Genomic DNA, 19562 nt, shown 5'->3' with positions numbered 1-19562 from the left:
ATTACTATTAGATTACTTTGTATAATTAATTTTCATTATTATTAGTTTGTCATTATATTATTGTAACTGTCGAGCTGTAATAGTATTTTACTAAAAGCTAACTAAAAGGGTTGAAATCGGTAAAAATAATTTTTTACATGTAATTTGTATATCTAAAATGATATACCTAATAATAACAATAGCAGTCGACCGATAACAGGAAATAATGTAAGGCACGGCGCGGCGGCCTGAGGGTTTCCATCTATCTGGACTCTGACCTTTTTTTGTGTGTGTATTTTATCGGCGTGTAGATATGAATTGTTCCGAGGCTATTTTTATGAGTTGTATGGAAAACAAAACACGGACTACAAATTAAACAAATATTGCATTATCGAAAAATAATAATACATTTCCTAGATTGCCCGCTGCATGTCAACGCTAGAAACATCCTCAACCAACCCTCATCGATGGAGGAAGCACTAGGAGAACACAATACTCACTTAATACATAGCTTCTTCTAATATACCGGTATTTTTTTTTTTTTTTTTTTTTATTTTTAAATAAAATTTATTTACAATCTATATTTAATATAATACAATAAGTAAATTTGAGTAATAGAATTTTTGACATGAGTTCACATGATAAGAGAAAAATATCCATTGATATTACTCTTCAGTTAATACTAGGTATAACGGAAAAATGAATACATTAAGAGAAATGAAAAAGAAATAAAAGTAAAACTAGGTAATAATCAGACTTCAAGTTTAAAACGATGTTGGACCTTAGGATAAGAGGTCTCTGGACCATTTTCTTTTTAATCTACGAGTTGTATTGGGTAGCTCGATAGTGGATAGATTGGCGATAAGGGGGTTTGGGTGAAGATGTAGTTTTTTGTGAAATCGTTTATATAATTTTGAGGCTTGGTCAGAGATGGGTGATATGTTAAGGTCATTATGGAGAGTTAAATTACTTACATACCAGGGGGCATTGGTTATTGTTCTGAGGGATATTGATTGGAATGCTTGTAGATTTTTTAAGTTAGAATTTTTGGCAGCTCCCCAAAAGTGGATTCCATAAGTAGCTATAGGATTGAGGAGAAGTTTATAAATTAGCATTTTTTTCTGAATTGGTAAGTTGGATTTTAGTAGGGGACGCAGTTGATGTAGTCTGTGATTTAATAGTTTTCTTTTTGTTTTGATGTGAGTTGACCATGTGAGACGTCTATCCAGATGCATCCCTAGATATTTTACTGTTGGTTCAGACGGTATTTGTCTGTCATTGATGTAGATTGGGGGGCAGTCACGGGGGCGTAAAGCAAAAGTTATGTGAGATGATTTTGTTTCGTTTATTTTAATTCTCGACTTTAGAAACCACCCTTGGAGTTGGTTAAGGTGGGTTTGTAGTAGAAGTGATGCGGTTTCAGGGTTTGTATCAGAGGCGATAATACCAGTATCATCTGCGAAGGTTCCAAAGGTAGTGTTAATGTTGTGTGGGATGTCTGAGGTGTATATGTTGTAGAGGGTTGGAGCAAGGATGCTTCCTTGGGGAACTCCAGCGTTAATTGTATGGTATTCAGAAAAAGCATCGTCACATGAGACTCTGAAATGTCTATTGTATAGGAAGGATTGAATGATTAGGTAGTAAGGGGTTGGTAAGAATCTGAGTTTGTATAGTAATCCGGGGTGCCAGACACGGTCAAACGCTTGAGCCACGTCTAGGAATACCCCTGAACAGTAATGTTTTTTTTCCAAGGCTGATGCTATGACATCGACGAATCGGTGTAGTTGGTGCGTGGTCGAGTGTTTGTACTTGAACCCAAATTGGGTATTTGGGATAATGTTATTTTGAATTAAGATCGGGTATATTCGTTTAAGGATGATTTTTTCCAGAATTTTGGAGAAGGTTGGTAGAAGGCTAATAAGGCGATATGATGTGTAGCATGTAGGGGGTTTGTTTGGTTTTAGAATTGGGATTATATTTGATTTTTTCCAATAAGAGGGGAAATATGAGAGTCTCAGTGAAGCGTTGTAAATATGAGTTAAGAGTAGTATAGCTTTTTTGGGTAGGTTTTTCAGGATACGATTGGTTATGAGGTCATGGCCAGGAGCTTTTTTGGAAGGTAGTTTATTAATAATAAAGGTTATCTCTGATGGAGTTGTGTGTTTGGCTGGAAAGGACATCAGTAGTGGTTGGTTTAGTATATTTTCTATAGTTAGGGAGTGTTCGTTATCGTTTATATCGTTGTGTGGTTTGAAATTGTCCTCTAGGTATGTACTTATCAGGTTGACTTTATCAATATTGGTTATGGCTAGAGAATTATCACTATTTCTTAATAGAGGCATAATTTGACGGTGATTTAATATTTTTTTAGTACTTTTCCAGATAGAGTTTTTATTGTTTGAGAGAGATTCAATATATGACTGATATTTGTCTGAGTTGTATTTTTTTAGAATGTTTTTGAGGGAATTAGATAATTGGTTAAGTGTTTTTTTGTCACTCGGCATTCTAGTTCTTTGCCATCTGTTACGGGCTTGTCTTTTTTCCGAGAGGAGTTGTTGAATGTGGTGGGGGAGGTTAATTTTATCTGGCTTAGTAGTGGAAGGTTCTGGAGATGAGTCTAATGCTGCTTTTTGGATTAATTTTGTGAATGAGTCAATTGCATTATCAATTTCTATGCTGGATTTGAGAGATATAGATAGGTTAATTTTTGTTTCCAGTGTATGTTGGAATTCATTCCAGTTTGTTGGGCCAGGTGTTAGAGTGGGAATTTTTTTCAATGAGATTGATTTAGAGTTTATTGTTAGAAGTATTGGAGAGTGGTCAGATGAGAGAATATTTGAGTTTTCAATATGGGATTGGATATGGTTAGGTAAGTTAGTAATAAAAAGTCCAGTAAATCTGGATTTTTGTTTGGATCTGTTGGCCAATAGGTTGGAGATAGGGGGGATATCCATTTAGTTTTTTTGTCAATAATTATTTTATGTAAGGTTCTACCTCTATTATTAGTTGTGATTTACCCCCATAAAGGGTGTTTGGCATTGAAGTCACCACCCATTATGTATGTATTTGTAAACGAATCGATTAATGTTGAGAATTCCTGGTAGGTTAACTTCTTGTTGGGTTGTGAATAAACTGAGGCTATTGTAACAGGAATGTGGTTCATGATTATAGAGATGTTAGTTGATTGAAGGCAATCAGATTGGTGTTGAGGAAGGATAGAGTGAGTAATATTTGATTTTATTAGTATAGCTGTACCTGCGTGAGCTGTTCCATCAGGATGGTTAGTTACGTAGGTAGTATATCCAGGGACGGTGAAGATTTTATTATTTGTTAGGTGTGTTTCAGTTATGAGTGCTATACTTATATTTTTTTCCTCTAATGATATTTGTAGTTCATTTTTATGTTTGATCAGGCCATTTGCATTCCAGAGGAGTATACAAAGTGGTTGGGATAGGTTGGGTGTATTATTCATTTGGTAAGGATTAACTTGTTAATAACCGTAGTTAGTAGGGCGATTAAGGGGTTAATTAGGGATTTAAGTTCGTCTAAGAAAGAGACCATTTTTTGTGATATGTGATTGTCAACGGTGTGGGGTTGTTCATCGGGTGGGGTATTTTTTGTAATTTGGACGTAAGATTTTGAATGGCTTATATTACTTGAACTAGGATTTTGCTTGGTGACATTGTGCACAGATGTGTTGTTCACAGGTGTTGTAAAATTGTTGTGGTTGGTTGTTGATTGATGAGTTTTTTTGTTGATGTATTGCGTGTTTGATCGCTGGAGTTCTTTGTACTTAGGGCATCCTCTGTAGTTGGCCGTGTGTTCTCCTCCGCAGAGAGCGCATATTGGTGGTTGATCTTGAGATTTTGTACAGTTTTCACTTAAGTGGTTATTTCCACATTTAACACATTTGGGAGTGTGGTTGCAATATTTTTTGGTATGGCCTAATCCTTGACATTTTAGACATTGCACCAGGTCTTAACGGACACGAGGTTCTTCTATTTTTATTTTTGTATAACAGATAGAGTTGATATTAAATATATCACGATTGTTGGGCGCAGGTTCAAGGTCTACAAAGAAGAGTGGTAATTTTTGTTTCGTTTGTTTTTGTATTACGTTGTTTATGTTTCTTGTTTTGAAGCCCAAATCCTCTAGTTCATTTTTAATGTTATTTATATCTGTAGAGTGGTGTAAGTTTCTTATTACAACTCTAAATGCTCTATCTTGTTTAATTTGGTATGTGTGGAATTTCTCTGTATGCATTTGGTGTATTGGTGGTTAATTTAAAACCGTTTATGGAGCTTTTACATATAAATTGATCTACGGGGTTAATTATTTCACTGATCTTGATGCATAGTTGGTCGAAGTTTATTACAGATTTAATAAATATTGGTGGCGGAAGAGGAGAGGGTGGTGATTTTTGTGCGGCGGAGTTATTTTCTGATGATTCAGATGGATTATTATTTTCTGGTGAATCAGATGGTTCATGTTCCATATTATCAGTTTCAACGGTTTGAGTGCTAAATATAGCATAACGATTTGGCGTAGTGAATGTTTTTTGGTATTTGGTTGCGGGAGATTGGGGTGGTGACCTTTGATTTTTTTGTGTTGTCCATGTTTCACTAGTGGAATTATTTTTATCGGTTGGAGAATTGTTATTGCTATTTGGCACGCTCTGTATACGTGTTTTGGAAATTATCAGTGAAGGTACTTTTTGCGTTTGCGTTTTAGGCATTGCGATAAGAAATTCGTTTATTTGGTAGACTTTGTAACACTTAATATACCGGTATTGACACCAAAATCTAATGTTGTAAAAAATCTCACTACTAACAACTGTACTGTAAATATTATATAAAGCTGTAAAACTACTAACCCATAAACATGTAATTCTTATCTATAACTAATTGTATATAAAATGTAAACTTTCCGCAGGCTAATGACCTCGGGTTGAAGCCTTAACATCATTAAAAAAAAAAAAAAAAAACATTTCTTAGCGATATGTGATAAACGTGTTACGATCCACCATGCCGTCGCGGCGTTTCCTATATCATTTACACCATTTACACTATTCACAGTCTTCACGACAGTTCATTTGTCTACTGACTTGCTCACGAGGCTCACTGCTCTACTGATACGTTCTGAATGTTCTGATACACATTATAATATGAATTTTACTAATACGTATTGTAACACGGCTTCAACCGCTAAACATATGACGTAAAATATTAAAACACAAATATACCTATTATTACAATACGTTATATATTTTTATTACATTATTCATCATACATTGTATGTGTTTTAGTAATATATAGCACGGCTGCAACCGCTAAACTTATGACGTAAAATATTGACCAATATAATATCTATTATTGTAATACGTAATATATTTTTAGTGAAAAATAAGCCGTGAGCCTCTAGCTGTACATTATACGTAGGTATATCACATTTTATGTATAAAGATTACCCGGAACACGTTGGAAAATTATTTAAAATATTATATTTATTCAATTTAATTGTTTGAATATATTTTTTAAAAATGTCATCGATTGAAGACATTTTTGTCAATGGAATGTTGACGCCTCAAATAGTTGTACCAATTATCGGTGATGGTGCCTGCCTTTTCCGTTCAATATCGTTTCATTTGTTTAACACTCAAGAAAGATGTCAGGAGATCCGAAATACAATTGTTTCGTATGTGTCTGATAATTGGAATAACTTTATTAGTATGTCTTACAATTCAAATGATGACGACTTTTCCACTGCTGAGCCTCATGTACGTGAAATGGTCAATCCTACTGTTTACGGTGGTTATTGCGAATTGGTTGCAGCTGAAAATATTTTCGCATTTTTATTTCAAATTTATTATAATAATAATCTTTATGCTAAACTTGGTGTAGATACATTCCCAGTAAAAAGATTGCGTCCAACTGGAAATATTAATAGTGGTCATTTTAATGTTTATTTATCTATTCCTAATATTCATAATGTTGCAGTAAATTTAATTTCTACTTCAGAGGGCGATTTATCTATTTTTAATAATGTTAGTGTCACCGAAAATAGTAAGAAAAATAAAATTAATAAAAAAAGTAAGAAGCGTCGCCGTGCTAGATATACAGATAAAACTCGAATCAACCAAGTTAAGAAAGCTATAACAAAGTACAAAGCAATCATACACCAAGAAACATTAGGGTTTCCGACTAAAATTAATTTACGCAAATGGAAAATTAAGAAATTATCTGGTCTAGCATATAATCCCACAATTGATTATAAAAATAACATTGGCACTATGAACCAAGTCAAAATAATACTAATTTTCAGGTGGTTATTGACGCTGATAGAAAACCTGTTAATCGACACAAAGGCTGTTACAATGCTGCAACTACTAATGAAGTAGCTTTAGTTATAGTTGGGTATTTTTGTAATAAGATCGTTGTCATACATTATTATTATTTATTGTATATCTATTAAAACTATTATTATTTTTTATTATATACCTATTAAAATTATTATTATTTTTTATTATATACCTATTAAAATTATTATTATTTTTTATTATATACCTATTAAAATTAATCGCCTGTGTTGGGCTGTAGACATTTTTTATACTTAAACCCGGCAACGACGGGTAATTCAGCTATAGTCTACTATAATGAGCAAGTCACCGTCCACCGAAACATGCAGCGGCTCGAGCCCCGCTGACATTTTTGAAAGGTGCTAATGCGCTATGCATTAAATATAATATTCACTTCCCCTTGTATTTCCCCTTCTTCATTATTCATTGTTTTCAAACTTTGCAAACTTTATTTTATGTCAATATACCGTATACTTAAAGGTATTTGGAGACTAAATACCTATACTTAACTAACTGGAAAGCATAGCATAATAATATTATTATCTAAGCTAAATCTTTATTGTAGTATGTAAAGTTAAAATGACATTACGAAAAAAGCTCGATAAGATGATGGTTATTTAATAAAAACATTCTGCATTTCTATATTTTCCTATTACTTTATTTTTGCATAAAACAGAATTTATTAAGTCCATAACGTTATAATTTATAGTTATTATAGGTATATATATATATTTATTTTTAAGTGTACCACACTGTGCGTCTGTATATTAATTATAGCTTATACAAATAATAACTAAAGTCATACACACAAATATAACATACTTACATACTAAAAAAGTACCTTGAATTGCACAAAAAGGATATTATACTCGTGCCGGCGAGAGAACGCTTCTGGGTTAGCCGAGAGTTGGGTTTTTAGTTAATAATTCAAATATTATATTTAATCACTTTTTAACAATGTAAATGGACTTAGGCCTATAGGGGAAACCATAGAAAAAAAACGCGCTCAGCTTCTACCTCAATGGTGTGGAAACGAACGCATTTTTGTTATCGTTATGTACTCGTAATTTTCTTAATGGTGAATACTGCAAGTGAAATTACATGTTATATACATTAAAAAAAACCATCTTGTAGATAATATTCTCCTTTACAATTTTTATATGAAACTTTTTTTTGTAGATTATGATTATTATTTATGATAAAGCAAAGGCTGTTTGTTTTTAGTGAAAAAAACAAATTTCTTTAAAAGTATGTACTTTGTAGGCTTTATAGCTCAAAGACTATAACTCTTACGTGAAAATGTCTTTGTTCCTTTTTTGTAGAGAACTATCTCCTCTATAATTTTCGTTTGAAACTTTTTATCGTACGACCAGCAACAAGCGAGATATAAAAAAAAAAGGCTATTTTTATGATCATTGACCTCGAATAACCTTTGACGTGCACGTGATTTCGTGGTCGACTTTTTACACATTGTTTATGACGACGTTATAAAGGTGTATGCCAAATTTCAGCTTGATGGGATTTTTTCCGAACAGAAGACTTATTTTCGTCTAATTTGACTGGGCTAAACATCTAAACTATATAAATATTAATTATTAATTACCAATTTATCATTGTGATTTGGGGGTTTCGTCAATTGCGCCGAATTTGGGACACTACCTGAATAGTATTCATCTATAGCGCCAGTATTAAAAAGGTTTATCAAAAAGGTATACATCTATTGCGCCGGCAGAAAAAAGGTTTATTAAATAGGAATACATCTAATTCACTGGTATTAAGAAAATTATATTAAAAAGTAAATTTAAATAAAAATAAATTACATACATTTATGACGTACAAATTTATCTGATGGAGTGTCTTGAATCTTAACCTCAATCAAAAAAAAAAATTAAATTAAAATGTAATAAAATAATATAATTCAAACTTACCTATGATATACAGTACGATATAAATATATTAGATTAAAACACGTAAAAACCGATTTGTTACGATATAGAAATAGTATTATAGACGTTTATATATATTTAAGAATCGATCAGCGTAACTGACGTACACCATTTATTACATTCAAATATCGATCAGGGCAATTGACGTACACAATTTATAACATTGGAATATCGATCGGCGCAGTTGATGTATACCTTCTTTTTGATATCCCATAATTTTTCTTTCTTTACCTGTGATTTTCGGCGCAATTGATATGACTGCATGATATATGTATATGGCACCCGCCGTTTTTCCCAAATCGAAATTCCCGAATGGTATTTTGCCCGCAAATCCAAAAACCCGAAACCTTTTTTCCCGACGGTTTATTGTTCCCGAAAAAAAAAATTTCAAAATGTAATTAATAGTATATTGTCACGGTTCATTACTGCTGATTTTAATACATACCAGGAGCTACAATTTCTGAGGGCGATCGCGCATAATATTGTTTTGTAAGTAAAAAATATTATATTGTTTATTTTATTTTAGATTCTGAGCGGAACGAGGAAGCTAGTGGTTTTACAATAGTGTTTATTTATTTTTTTTATATTCTGTATACAAAATTTCTACCAGATAGGGCGCTTTAATTTCAACATAAAGTACCTTATCTTTTAGCAAATTGGATCCAGATGGTACTTTAGAGAGGTATAATATTTCGATTTTCTCAGTAGTTATTTAATGCCACGGGAAAAACTACTGACACATTACGAAAAACCACTTAACATGGAATTTTAATTTCTAACGATTTGTTTATCACCATAGCAACGAATAAAAAATTATAATATTATAATATTAATTCTACTTAAAGGCTATAAAAAATAATAAAAATTTAAAAAATCCATACTGATAAACCGTCTCCGCTCAGAATCGTTTTCCTTATAGGTACAATGATATTATATCATTGAATTCAAGTTTAATAAAATTCATTATACACTGTCCCACTGGTAACCTACTGTACAGCAGAGCGAAATCCACTTACCCACTTTTTTATATGTATTTATTTTTATTATACAGCATAGGAAATTGGCCGCTTTATACGCACTTATTATAAAAAGGAAAAAGTTCATTCTGGTATTTCGATTCGGGAAAAAAGGTTTCAGGTTTTCAGATTTTCGGGCCAAATACCATTCGGGAAAAAGTTCATTCGGGAAAAATACCGGTAACCGTTTTATATAATATAATTTTGTATACGAAAAATGATACTGAGGGTATACGTTTTTATTTTTGATAAAGGTATACAAACTTATGAGGAATTGAGGAATCTTGTATCCAACTTTCAAATCATAGATTTAGAACGAACATTTTTTATTAATTTCTAACTAAAAATAATTTACACATTTTTGTGATTTTTACGTATTTTGTCAAAATTCGAACTTTAAATGCTAATAATAAAAAAATGTGATTATGTATTCTTTATATTTTTCAACTGCTATTGTAACAATTTATCTGGAGCATTGTACCTAATACATTTTCAAGTTTTTAGATCCAACGAATAACATTGTATATTATACATTCACAGAAAATAAAACTAAAAAAATTGGAAACGGCTTAAGTCAAAATATGTTATAGTGTATAGAAAATGCTAATATTTAGTGAAAATGTATATACGGTGATTTTAGAGTTACACCAAAAACTAAAATTGATTTTTATCGAAAACCGATTTCGCGTTAACATTCCCGTTTTTCCTTAATTTTTTTTTGTTTTAAAAACTACTGGGAATTTTTATAATTTGACCTCCCCAATGCACTAACTAGATCACTTTCCTATCGAACAAGATACTGGACCTGAAAATTGAAGCATTTTTACTGCCCTAAAAGGACACACGCAAAAAAAATAAACACATCATTGTAAGACCAATAATACATTCATCGCTCCGTTCAGAATCTAAACATTGTAAAGTTAAAATAATAATAGGTACCTAATGCATGTGCCATGTGGCCATGTTAATTATAATTCAATTTCTGAAAATTATTAAGTGAGCCGATCACCGGTGTATTCTCCGGGGGCGAAATATCTAACCAATCTGTCCCTGCAGAGTTAGTCTTTTAACTTTTTATTGACACCTAATAAAAAAAAATTACAATAACAATAATATATTCGTAATATTATTATCAAAGCTCACTGAACTCAGCTCATGGATCGACTCGCTATAAAATGTATCTATACACACACTCACCAACATAACATACAACCTAACACCTAAGTATATTTTTTGAGAAAAATGAGTAATAACGTTCATTTATACGTAAAGTGTATATTTATAAGAACGTTTTTCTATAGGTAGTAGCAATAGGCAATATGTAGTAGGCCTAATAGGCAATAGGCCAAAGTAGCAGTTGGCCTATTGGCGATCAAGATGATGATAACTAATAAGTAGGGAGTGGATTTAAAAACCTCAAAAAAACAAGAAAAATGCCTTAAAAAAATACAATTTAATGCACTTATAAAAAAAAAATAGTTTTTAAAATAGGTGGTTTTAAATTCTAACAAATTTTTATTTTTGTAAACTCTTATTTATATTCAGGAAAATATAATAATAATTTAACCACACATAAATTAATATTTACAAAAAAACCAAATTTAATTCCATTCAACATTTTTTTTATACATAATTAGAAACTACATAACAAAAACACAAAACAATAAACTTGCCATAATTGACACTAGAAAAAAAAACAATAACCCTTATACATAAATTTAATATTTGACAATATGAAGACTATTTTAAAATAATATACATTTTCATTTATTATGCAGTAAAAAATAAAAATAGCTCCGGAGAACTGTAAATATATCATAAATGAAACAGTTTTAGAAATTTTTTTTTTTTTATTGGGTAACCCTCGGCAACATAGGCCATTGGGTATGGGGGAGGGCACTGTAGGTTTTTAAATTGGGTAGGTTGGTACACGTGTGTGTTTTTGGCAGAATTTCTAATGGGGCACCCGTAGGTTTCTGCCATGCCCCGGGTGGGGGGATGGCGGCACTTGTTCTCCGGACACCGTGACTTGCCCGAAGAAAAATGCCGCCCGCGGCCAAGGTATCGAAGTCGGGTCGGCTGCGTCGCAGCCGACGCCTTAGTTCGCTCGGCCACTCCGTCCCCCCAGTTTTAGAAATTGTTTAATGATATAAAGAGTACATTTTGTAACAAAGTGATTTCAAAAACCTAAACTATAAAACAAAATTAAAAATGTAAGAATAGCCAATAAATCAATACAAGGTATGTTGTTTTATAAATTGACTCTCAATAAAAAAAATATTTTAAGTTCCTATAACCGCTGCAAACAATTTTTTTATCATATTAATTTTTAAGTAAAAAAATATAAAATAAGATAATGAGTATTTTTTAGTTAAAAAATTACCTTGTATAGTTTTATTGACTATTAATAGACTTTAAATGTGTTCTGATATTTTCTTTCTGTATGATTTTGAGTATGTTTTTATTTAATTAAAATATAAATTGTATTTTATTAAATAGTTAAATTAACACACAATATTTATCTTCAGATAACTATTTAAGTTTCCTTGATCTTTCCAAGATTAAAAATATTTGAGGTATTATTTTAATTTAATTTATATTCTTTATCTCTACTTAGGTTCAGTTTAGAAGTGAACACTCAAGCTGAATTTTTAAACTCAAACAGAAATCTAAAATTTAGTTCAATACAGACACACTTTTAAATTTTAATATTATATTCTATACTTAATATAATAATTTACAGTTAAATATTGAATTAAATATGTAATAGAAGTTAAGTACGAGTTATGGTAGTCAGTAAGTATAATAATCATTAATAATAAATTACTTATTAACTACAACATTTTTTGTTTTTAGCATTTGATCTTAAATTATAGATACATTTATCTAACTTTTATGGACTGAATAAAATATATCAAGAATCAGCTATTAATAATACAATATTATATTTAGTATTAAAAATAGCCCTTATGTATTTTAACATTATGGAAAATATTTAACATTTTAAACATAGATAGTAGAACATTGGTCTTTTCGGTATAACAAAAATTTTAAATATAGTAAAAAAGATGAAGTTTAAATCAGTTTAACATAATTTACAACTTCTCATAATTCTCATGACGAGTCACCATCTCTAGAAACAAAACTAAAACCATAAAAATAATATTAATTCATATAGTTGTAATTATTTATATAATAAACCTAGGCCAATACTGATGGTTAACAACTGCGGCTAATTTGTTAAATGTCCAAATTTCAGTCTTTTATCAATTTATATTGATAAATTCTAGGGTATACAAAAAAGTCTGAATTCCAAATAATTATTGAAGCTTCAGGATTTTACAAACGAGAAGTGGTACATCTTAGTAAATCTATTATGATAAAAACAAAAAGTAAAAATACAAAAAAATCTGAATAGTATCCTATATTACAGCGTTTCCCAAACCATGAGTCGCGAAATTCTTTTGATGGGTCGCGACTCGCGGTTACGATTACAGTTATTTTAGCCGTAAATTGATAAATGCTTATGTTATATTTTATTTCATACTCTATATTTCTATAATCTATATTCTATATTGTATAATGATAATGTGAAGTCTAACTAGTATTGTAGAATAAATGACGTAAAGTTATTACGATTATGGAATATTTTTTATCTTATCGGTAATTGTGTTAATGACTAGTCACTAGTCGATGCGATCGGTCTCGGTCGTTTGTCCATAATCCATAATATGCAGTTGAGCAACGAGAGGTACATCGAGACTACGAAAAGTTTAAGTTTACGATTAAACACACATTTCTAACTATTTTAACAAATTTTTACCTAATGGATAAATTTATGATTCGTCAAACTACAGCCAGTGGTACTAGCCAACCAGTTCCATCAGGCAGTTCAGTACAAAACAAGAAAACATCAGGTAATTGTAGTTATAGTACAGATTTCATTAAATTTGGATTTCGACGTTATGAAAATAATAAAATGGTTCAACCACAATGCGTTGTATGTGGAGAAATTTTAGCAGCTTGAGCACAACGACGACCGGTGCAGATATTTATAGCTATTTAGACAATTTTTTTTGGAAAACAATATTCAGTGGACAAACTGTGTAGGTGTAACTACTGATGGTGCGGCATCGATGGCGGGTTAACATGTTGGTGTGGTACGACGTATAAAAGAAGTAGCCCCAGATGCCGAATGGACTCATTGTATGCTTCACAGAGACCCTTGTGTGAAAAAAAATGTCAACTGAATTAAATAAAGTTCTTAGTGAATCTGTTAAAATTATTAATTTTATTAAATCTGGAGCATTAAATGGTAGACTGTTTTACAAACTCTGTGAAGAAAATGAACAAAACGTTAAATCACTTTTACTTCATTCAGAAGTTGGCTTTCTCGAGGAAAATGCCTATTCAGACTATTTCAACTTCTTCACAACGTCTTAGAATTTCTTAACAATAACAATTCCGATTTTAAAAACTATTTTTGTGACAGTAAATGGCTAATAAAGTTGGCATATTTAGTAGATATTTTTACCATGCTTAATAATTTAAATTTGTCGATGCAAGGTAAACATTTTGACATTTTTTTGATCAATCAAAAAAAAATGCTTCATTCAAAAAAAAAAAATTATTATTTACAAGAAAAATTAGAAATAGGAAATATTGATATGTTTTTTGTACTTAGCGAGTTTCTAGAAGAAGACAAATCAACGTATGTCAATGATATCAAAACAATTATTCATTGCATTTAAATCAAATATCAATTGCATTAAATAGTTATTTCCCAAAAGATATTCGTGACGATTTTCAATGGATTGAAAATCCTTTTACTGTTTCTATTGAAGAGTTGAACTTCAATACGCTTCTTGAAACTCAGATTATCAAACTTTCCTGTGATAAAACTTATGAAAATAAATTAAAAAATGAAACTCTTGTAGATTTTTGGTGTGCAGTATATAATGAATATCCAGAACTTTCAATTAATGCAATAAAAAAACTATTCCTTTTTCCTACCACTTATTTGTGCGAAAAAGGATTTTCTACCATGGCTAATATTAAAACAAAACAGATTAGATGTCACACATGACATGAGCATAAGTTTATCTGAAATTGAACCCCAGTGGAAAATGTTATGCAACAGCATCCAGAATCATAATTCACACTAAATTCAGCAATTTTCTATTATACTATTTATTTATTATACATTTATAATTTATTTTATTTATTTATTAAGTTATTATTATTCAGTACATTGTATTTTATAAAAAACTCAATGATAAAATGGATTATAATAAAAATATTATTTATTTTTTTTGGCGGGGAGTTGCGTACCCAATAGAGATTAAATTTATGGGTCGCCATTGCAAAAAGGTTGGGAAACGCTGCTATATTATATTTTTAAAATAAAATTTTTACCTGTAACATTTTATTATTTAGTATTTTGACATTCATTGTCATATATTTACTTTTGCTGGTCTTATTTATATACACTAAATTTAACCGTAAAATATTTGAATTAGATTCAGATTTTTGTTATTTACGATTCTTATCATAATAAGTAGACTATATGTTAACGACAATCATCATTTGGTGTTTAATTATAGAATTTACCAATATCAATAATTGAAATTTGAATATTTACCGGCAGTGGTCTGCAATATTTTAGGTATTAATAGTATTCAAACTCACACCTCAACATATATTATGTTAAATAATCATTTGCTCATAATTTTAAATAGCTTACATAACTTCAAGCTAACAATTATTAATATTAATATTAATCACCTTTCAGATAACAATCCATGTTGTGATACGATTCCTCTCAATTCTTCATTTTCCATTCTTAGTTCATCATTATGCCTATTAACAGCCTCCATTTGTTTCACACAATCCATCAATCTTTGATTAGTTGATTTTAATTCATTTATATAATCGCATGCTTTAGCTAGAATTCCTCCTTTGCTCTAGAATAAATAATTATTATTAATACAAAAGTGTAAATATTAATTATTTTGTTTTTTAATCAAAAATGTACATAATTTATTAACTAATAAATAATAATACTGTTAAATTATAAAATAATAATAAATTAAATTTTAACTATTAAGGAAAATTAATGTTATAATTCAAAATTAGACTAACAATAAATATTTAAGTTAGCAAAAAACAGTATAATTTATAGCAATAATTTTTAAACCAATAGGTAATGAAGAAATTAATATACAACCAGTGTAATGCCTGGTAATGCGTTTGGCGCCCCTCCGTTTTGTTTTTTTTTTCGGTCTCATACATTTTTAATTTGCGAATCAATTATCAGATGCTTGACTATTATAGTGTGAGCCGGGCATAAAAGTACAATTGTCAAGTAGCAAGTAGGAGGAAGTATTTTTGGATTAATTGTGCTACTGCAGGTTAAGTTAGGTTTCATCACTCTTCTTAAAAACAATGGGTTCGGATGAGACCATGAGGGCATCGCTGTTGGATTCAGGTATCATGTAAATATTACATACTCAATTATATATGATGTACATTGTACAATACTATACATCTATATAGATCTAATAATGACTATATAGATGACTACTGATAATCACTATGGATAATGATGGATAGTAGACATTTACTTTTGAAAGTTCACTTAAATAATATTATGCTTATAGCTCATGGATTTGTCTTCAAAGTTAAAATTCTATCCTAATGGAAATATAATGTTGGTTTTCGTAATTTAGTTTCGGTATAATTAATAATTATTATTTATTAATTTGTAGTTTCTAATGTTTCAATAGTTTCATAGCTTATTATTTTCTTAAGATTCTCCGTGTCAGGCTTCAGATTAATATTATACAGAGTGATTTTTAAAGCATGCTCACCCTATTTTTATACATAATTTAAAAATTCAAATTCTGATTTTTAAATACTTGAGATTTTTTGTAGCACTCATGGATGGACCCTGTGACATTACAAGCTTCTGTTTTACAAATAGGAACCCCCCTTTTCATTTTTAATTATTCTGCAGATATTTTTTTTGGTAAATTTGATGTAGCTAAGTCAAAATTCAAACTAGTAGTTTTTGAGTTTTACAACTCTGTGTACTAAGGATAATCATAATATGTCTATGGTAATGGTTTAAGTAGATTTGAGGGCTTAGGCTTAGATTATTTTAAAATGTTAGTAATTACTATTAATCTATCAACATAAATAATATGCAAAAATGATAAGTATACTAAATAGATACTATACTCTGTTCGGCGAGAGAACACGCCGGTTCTGCGCATGCAGACTGATGGCTGCTCGCTCGCCGAGGCTATATTTCCCCCTCCATGATGTCTGGTCGTCACGCCGACGTTAGGCGACTGACGCCGATATTAGCGACGCCGGATACGTCCTGCCGCCGACACCCGATTACGGTGTTTGTCAATGCTAGGGTGGGTGACACGAGGGGATACGCAGAACAAATTGATTTTCATCAGGCCGCGGCGTGTTCTCTCACCGAACAGAGTATACATCTAATATTACATATTATTATAATATAGTTTATATTTTTGTAAAATTATATTTAAGGAGTATTATCCTTAGTAGGCCTCTATAAACATTTTAATAACTCAGAAATTACTTAATAAAAATTTAATTTAGATGCATATTCAAAAAAATCACCTGATAAATAATTTGAAATTAAGGGGGGGGGGGGGGGTTATAATTCGAAAAATAATAGTTTGCATCGCCTAACAATACTCCTTAAGTACTACAATAAATATAAATTATTTGAAAATATGGTCTTTTGAAATACTTAAAAATTCTAAAAATCAGAATTTTAATAAATGTATTATACAATGAAAATAAGGGGTTAACGTGTTTAAAAAATCACTGAATACTATGATAATATAATGTTATGATTTATAAATAATATTTTTTTCGTAACCTATCGGCCATAGTTCCTTATAAAAATGTTGTCGACTGCTTAATACCCAGGTATGATTACTATCAGACTACTGTAATCGCTTGTTGTCGATTATTGGGTTGAAATTATAATATTTATATACAGTTGATTAATGATTATAATATACATTTTATATTATAATCCATATTATCCATACTGGTTAAAATTTAAAGTATATTTCTGGAAGTATTTTGATAAAATGAGTTTTTTCAACAAAATGTCAATGACATTTTTTGGGGCCTTTTTATTTCATTATGGGGCCCCTAAAAAAACTGATCCATATGCTTTTGTAGTGCCAGGCTGACACTGTATACAACCATACCTACGAGTAATTAGGGACATTTTTTGCATAACATTTGGACATCCTTCTCTATATATAAAATGAAAACAAAACTGACACATCTACTCATTTAAGTTGCATGTAACAAGCATACTATCTTAAAAATTAAAATTTATCTATTATTAAAATGTAATTATTATTATTATTAATTTTCTTTTTATCACAACTTAAAAAAAACTTATTTGAAAAAGATATTATAAAAACTAGAAAGGTACCGAATATTTTACCTGGTTATCATAATTAGTTTTGTTTTCTTCAGCACAATCTGGTATAATTTTGCTCATATACATTATCCATTGATTTATTTTATCACGTCTTCGACGTTCTACTTCGTTATGTGTCAGTCGTCTTTTAGCGTCCCTCTTTAAACATAATCAGACATTTTATAAGTATTTAATTTATTTATTAACAGTATAAATTTATAGTTTATAATTTATATAGGCTTTAAAATAATGTTGTAATAATAAAAAATAGTTAATATTTATTTCACATATTTACCTAATGATTAAATATATAAAATATTAAGAACCTTGCTTTTAAATTAATTTTAAACTACTTACTGTCACAACCGTACGATCTACTCGTTTTCTGGACACTTCACTATTGAGTGGTACAATTGGTCTTTTAACAGTTGTTGTAGTTGTAAATAAATCATTAATCGGTTGTACAACAAAAAATTGAGCTACAAATAATAAAATATATATATATATTAAAACTAAATACTAAATGTAAAGATTGCTTACTAGCATTATTGTTTGGTCTTAGCTCATATTGTGTAATGTTTGTGTCGTTGGTTTTGCTCATAACAATTCCAGTTACGTTGCCATTTTCTATGACAGCAGCAGTTGGTTGTTCATCAACAGACTCAAGAGATCCATCATCATCAGTTACGATCAAGGTTTGTGCACCAAGAATATTTGAATCTAGTTTAATAAGCTGACCATTGTTTGCCACTTTATATGTATTACTATAATGCAAATTAAAATTATATAATATATTAATTTTCAAACACTATTTAACAAGTTCATGATTTAAAATCTAAAGCAAGTTATTTAAAAAAATAAGTATTGAATATATTAAATATGATTTACCCAACATTTAGTGAATCATTATCAGACATTTTAATAGACATAATTCCAATCAAAGTGTTCTGTTATGTCTACTATTAAAGTGTTACTATAAACCTTAAGTTAAAAATGATAAATTATGATTAAATTTGAAAAACCATAAACGTAAGGAAATAAAGAATAACCAAATAGTGAATAAGGATAGACATATAGAATAAATATAGATAAAAATAAATTGCTTTTCAAATAATCTTCAAAAGTTAAAACATAAATATTTTGCTAATTTTAAGTTGATAATATTGATATCAAATCAGACCACATGTAATTTTATCATGGAAGAATAAAAACAAATAATATACATGAAACCATTGATTATAAAAACTAGTATTTATCACAGACTTCTATAGAAGTCTGTGGTATTTATAATCAATGATGAAACCATGGCGTCTATGAAAATGAAAGTACGAATTATTATGTAACGTTGAAAATTGAATTTCGAACACGTCATAATATTACCTTTATTCCACATGCACACTATACCACACTAATTATACACTATAGTAGACAGTCAGTAGTGCGACCAGGGGGTGGTTATCCCCGGGTCCAGACCACCACTGCTTGAGCATTACCTATAATGAGTGGGTATTATACTTCCCACATAGTATGTGCGTGTTACGGTAAAAGTGCGAATAGCGGTAATACCTAGGATTTACTGGTGGTAAATCCTAGGTTTCGCTGACTGCTGACGGTAAATGTCCGAAATTCGGACTGATTTCAGTAAAACCTAGGATACACAAAATAGTTTAGTCAAACCCCTAATGATTTTTGTAGTATGGACTTTTACAAACGAGATTTGCTAAATCTTAGGATAAACAATCAGTGTTAGTAAAAGTCCGAAGTTGTTTACCAATTGTCTGATATTT

The 19562-nt window shown here is 30.2% G+C and overlaps 1 protein-coding gene across 1 annotated transcript; it reads right to left on the bottom strand.

Moving 5' to 3' along the window:
- Positions 1-10873: 10873 nt before the first annotated feature.
- LOC132941702 (upstream stimulatory factor 2) lies at positions 10874-18904 on the bottom strand. Its single transcript, XM_061009854.1, has 6 exons — positions 18664-18904; positions 18316-18539; positions 18133-18254; positions 17800-17934; positions 15081-15259; positions 10874-12441 (listed from the first exon to the last, which is right to left on the bottom strand). Exons 1-6 carry the CDS (start codon positions 18702-18704, stop codon positions 12411-12413), a joined length of 732 nt encoding a protein of 243 aa, XP_060865837.1. The 5' UTR covers positions 18705-18904; the 3' UTR covers positions 10874-12410.
- Between the last annotated feature and the right edge of the window lie 658 nt (positions 18905-19562).

This window comes from Metopolophium dirhodum, chromosome 3, assembly GCF_019925205.1.
Source record: "Metopolophium dirhodum isolate CAU chromosome 3, ASM1992520v1, whole genome shotgun sequence".
Taxonomy (NCBI): Eukaryota; Metazoa; Arthropoda; class Insecta; order Hemiptera; family Aphididae; genus Metopolophium; species Metopolophium dirhodum.
The sequence above is the reverse complement of the archived record's forward strand: the minus strand, read 5'-3'. Positions and strand labels throughout refer to the sequence as shown.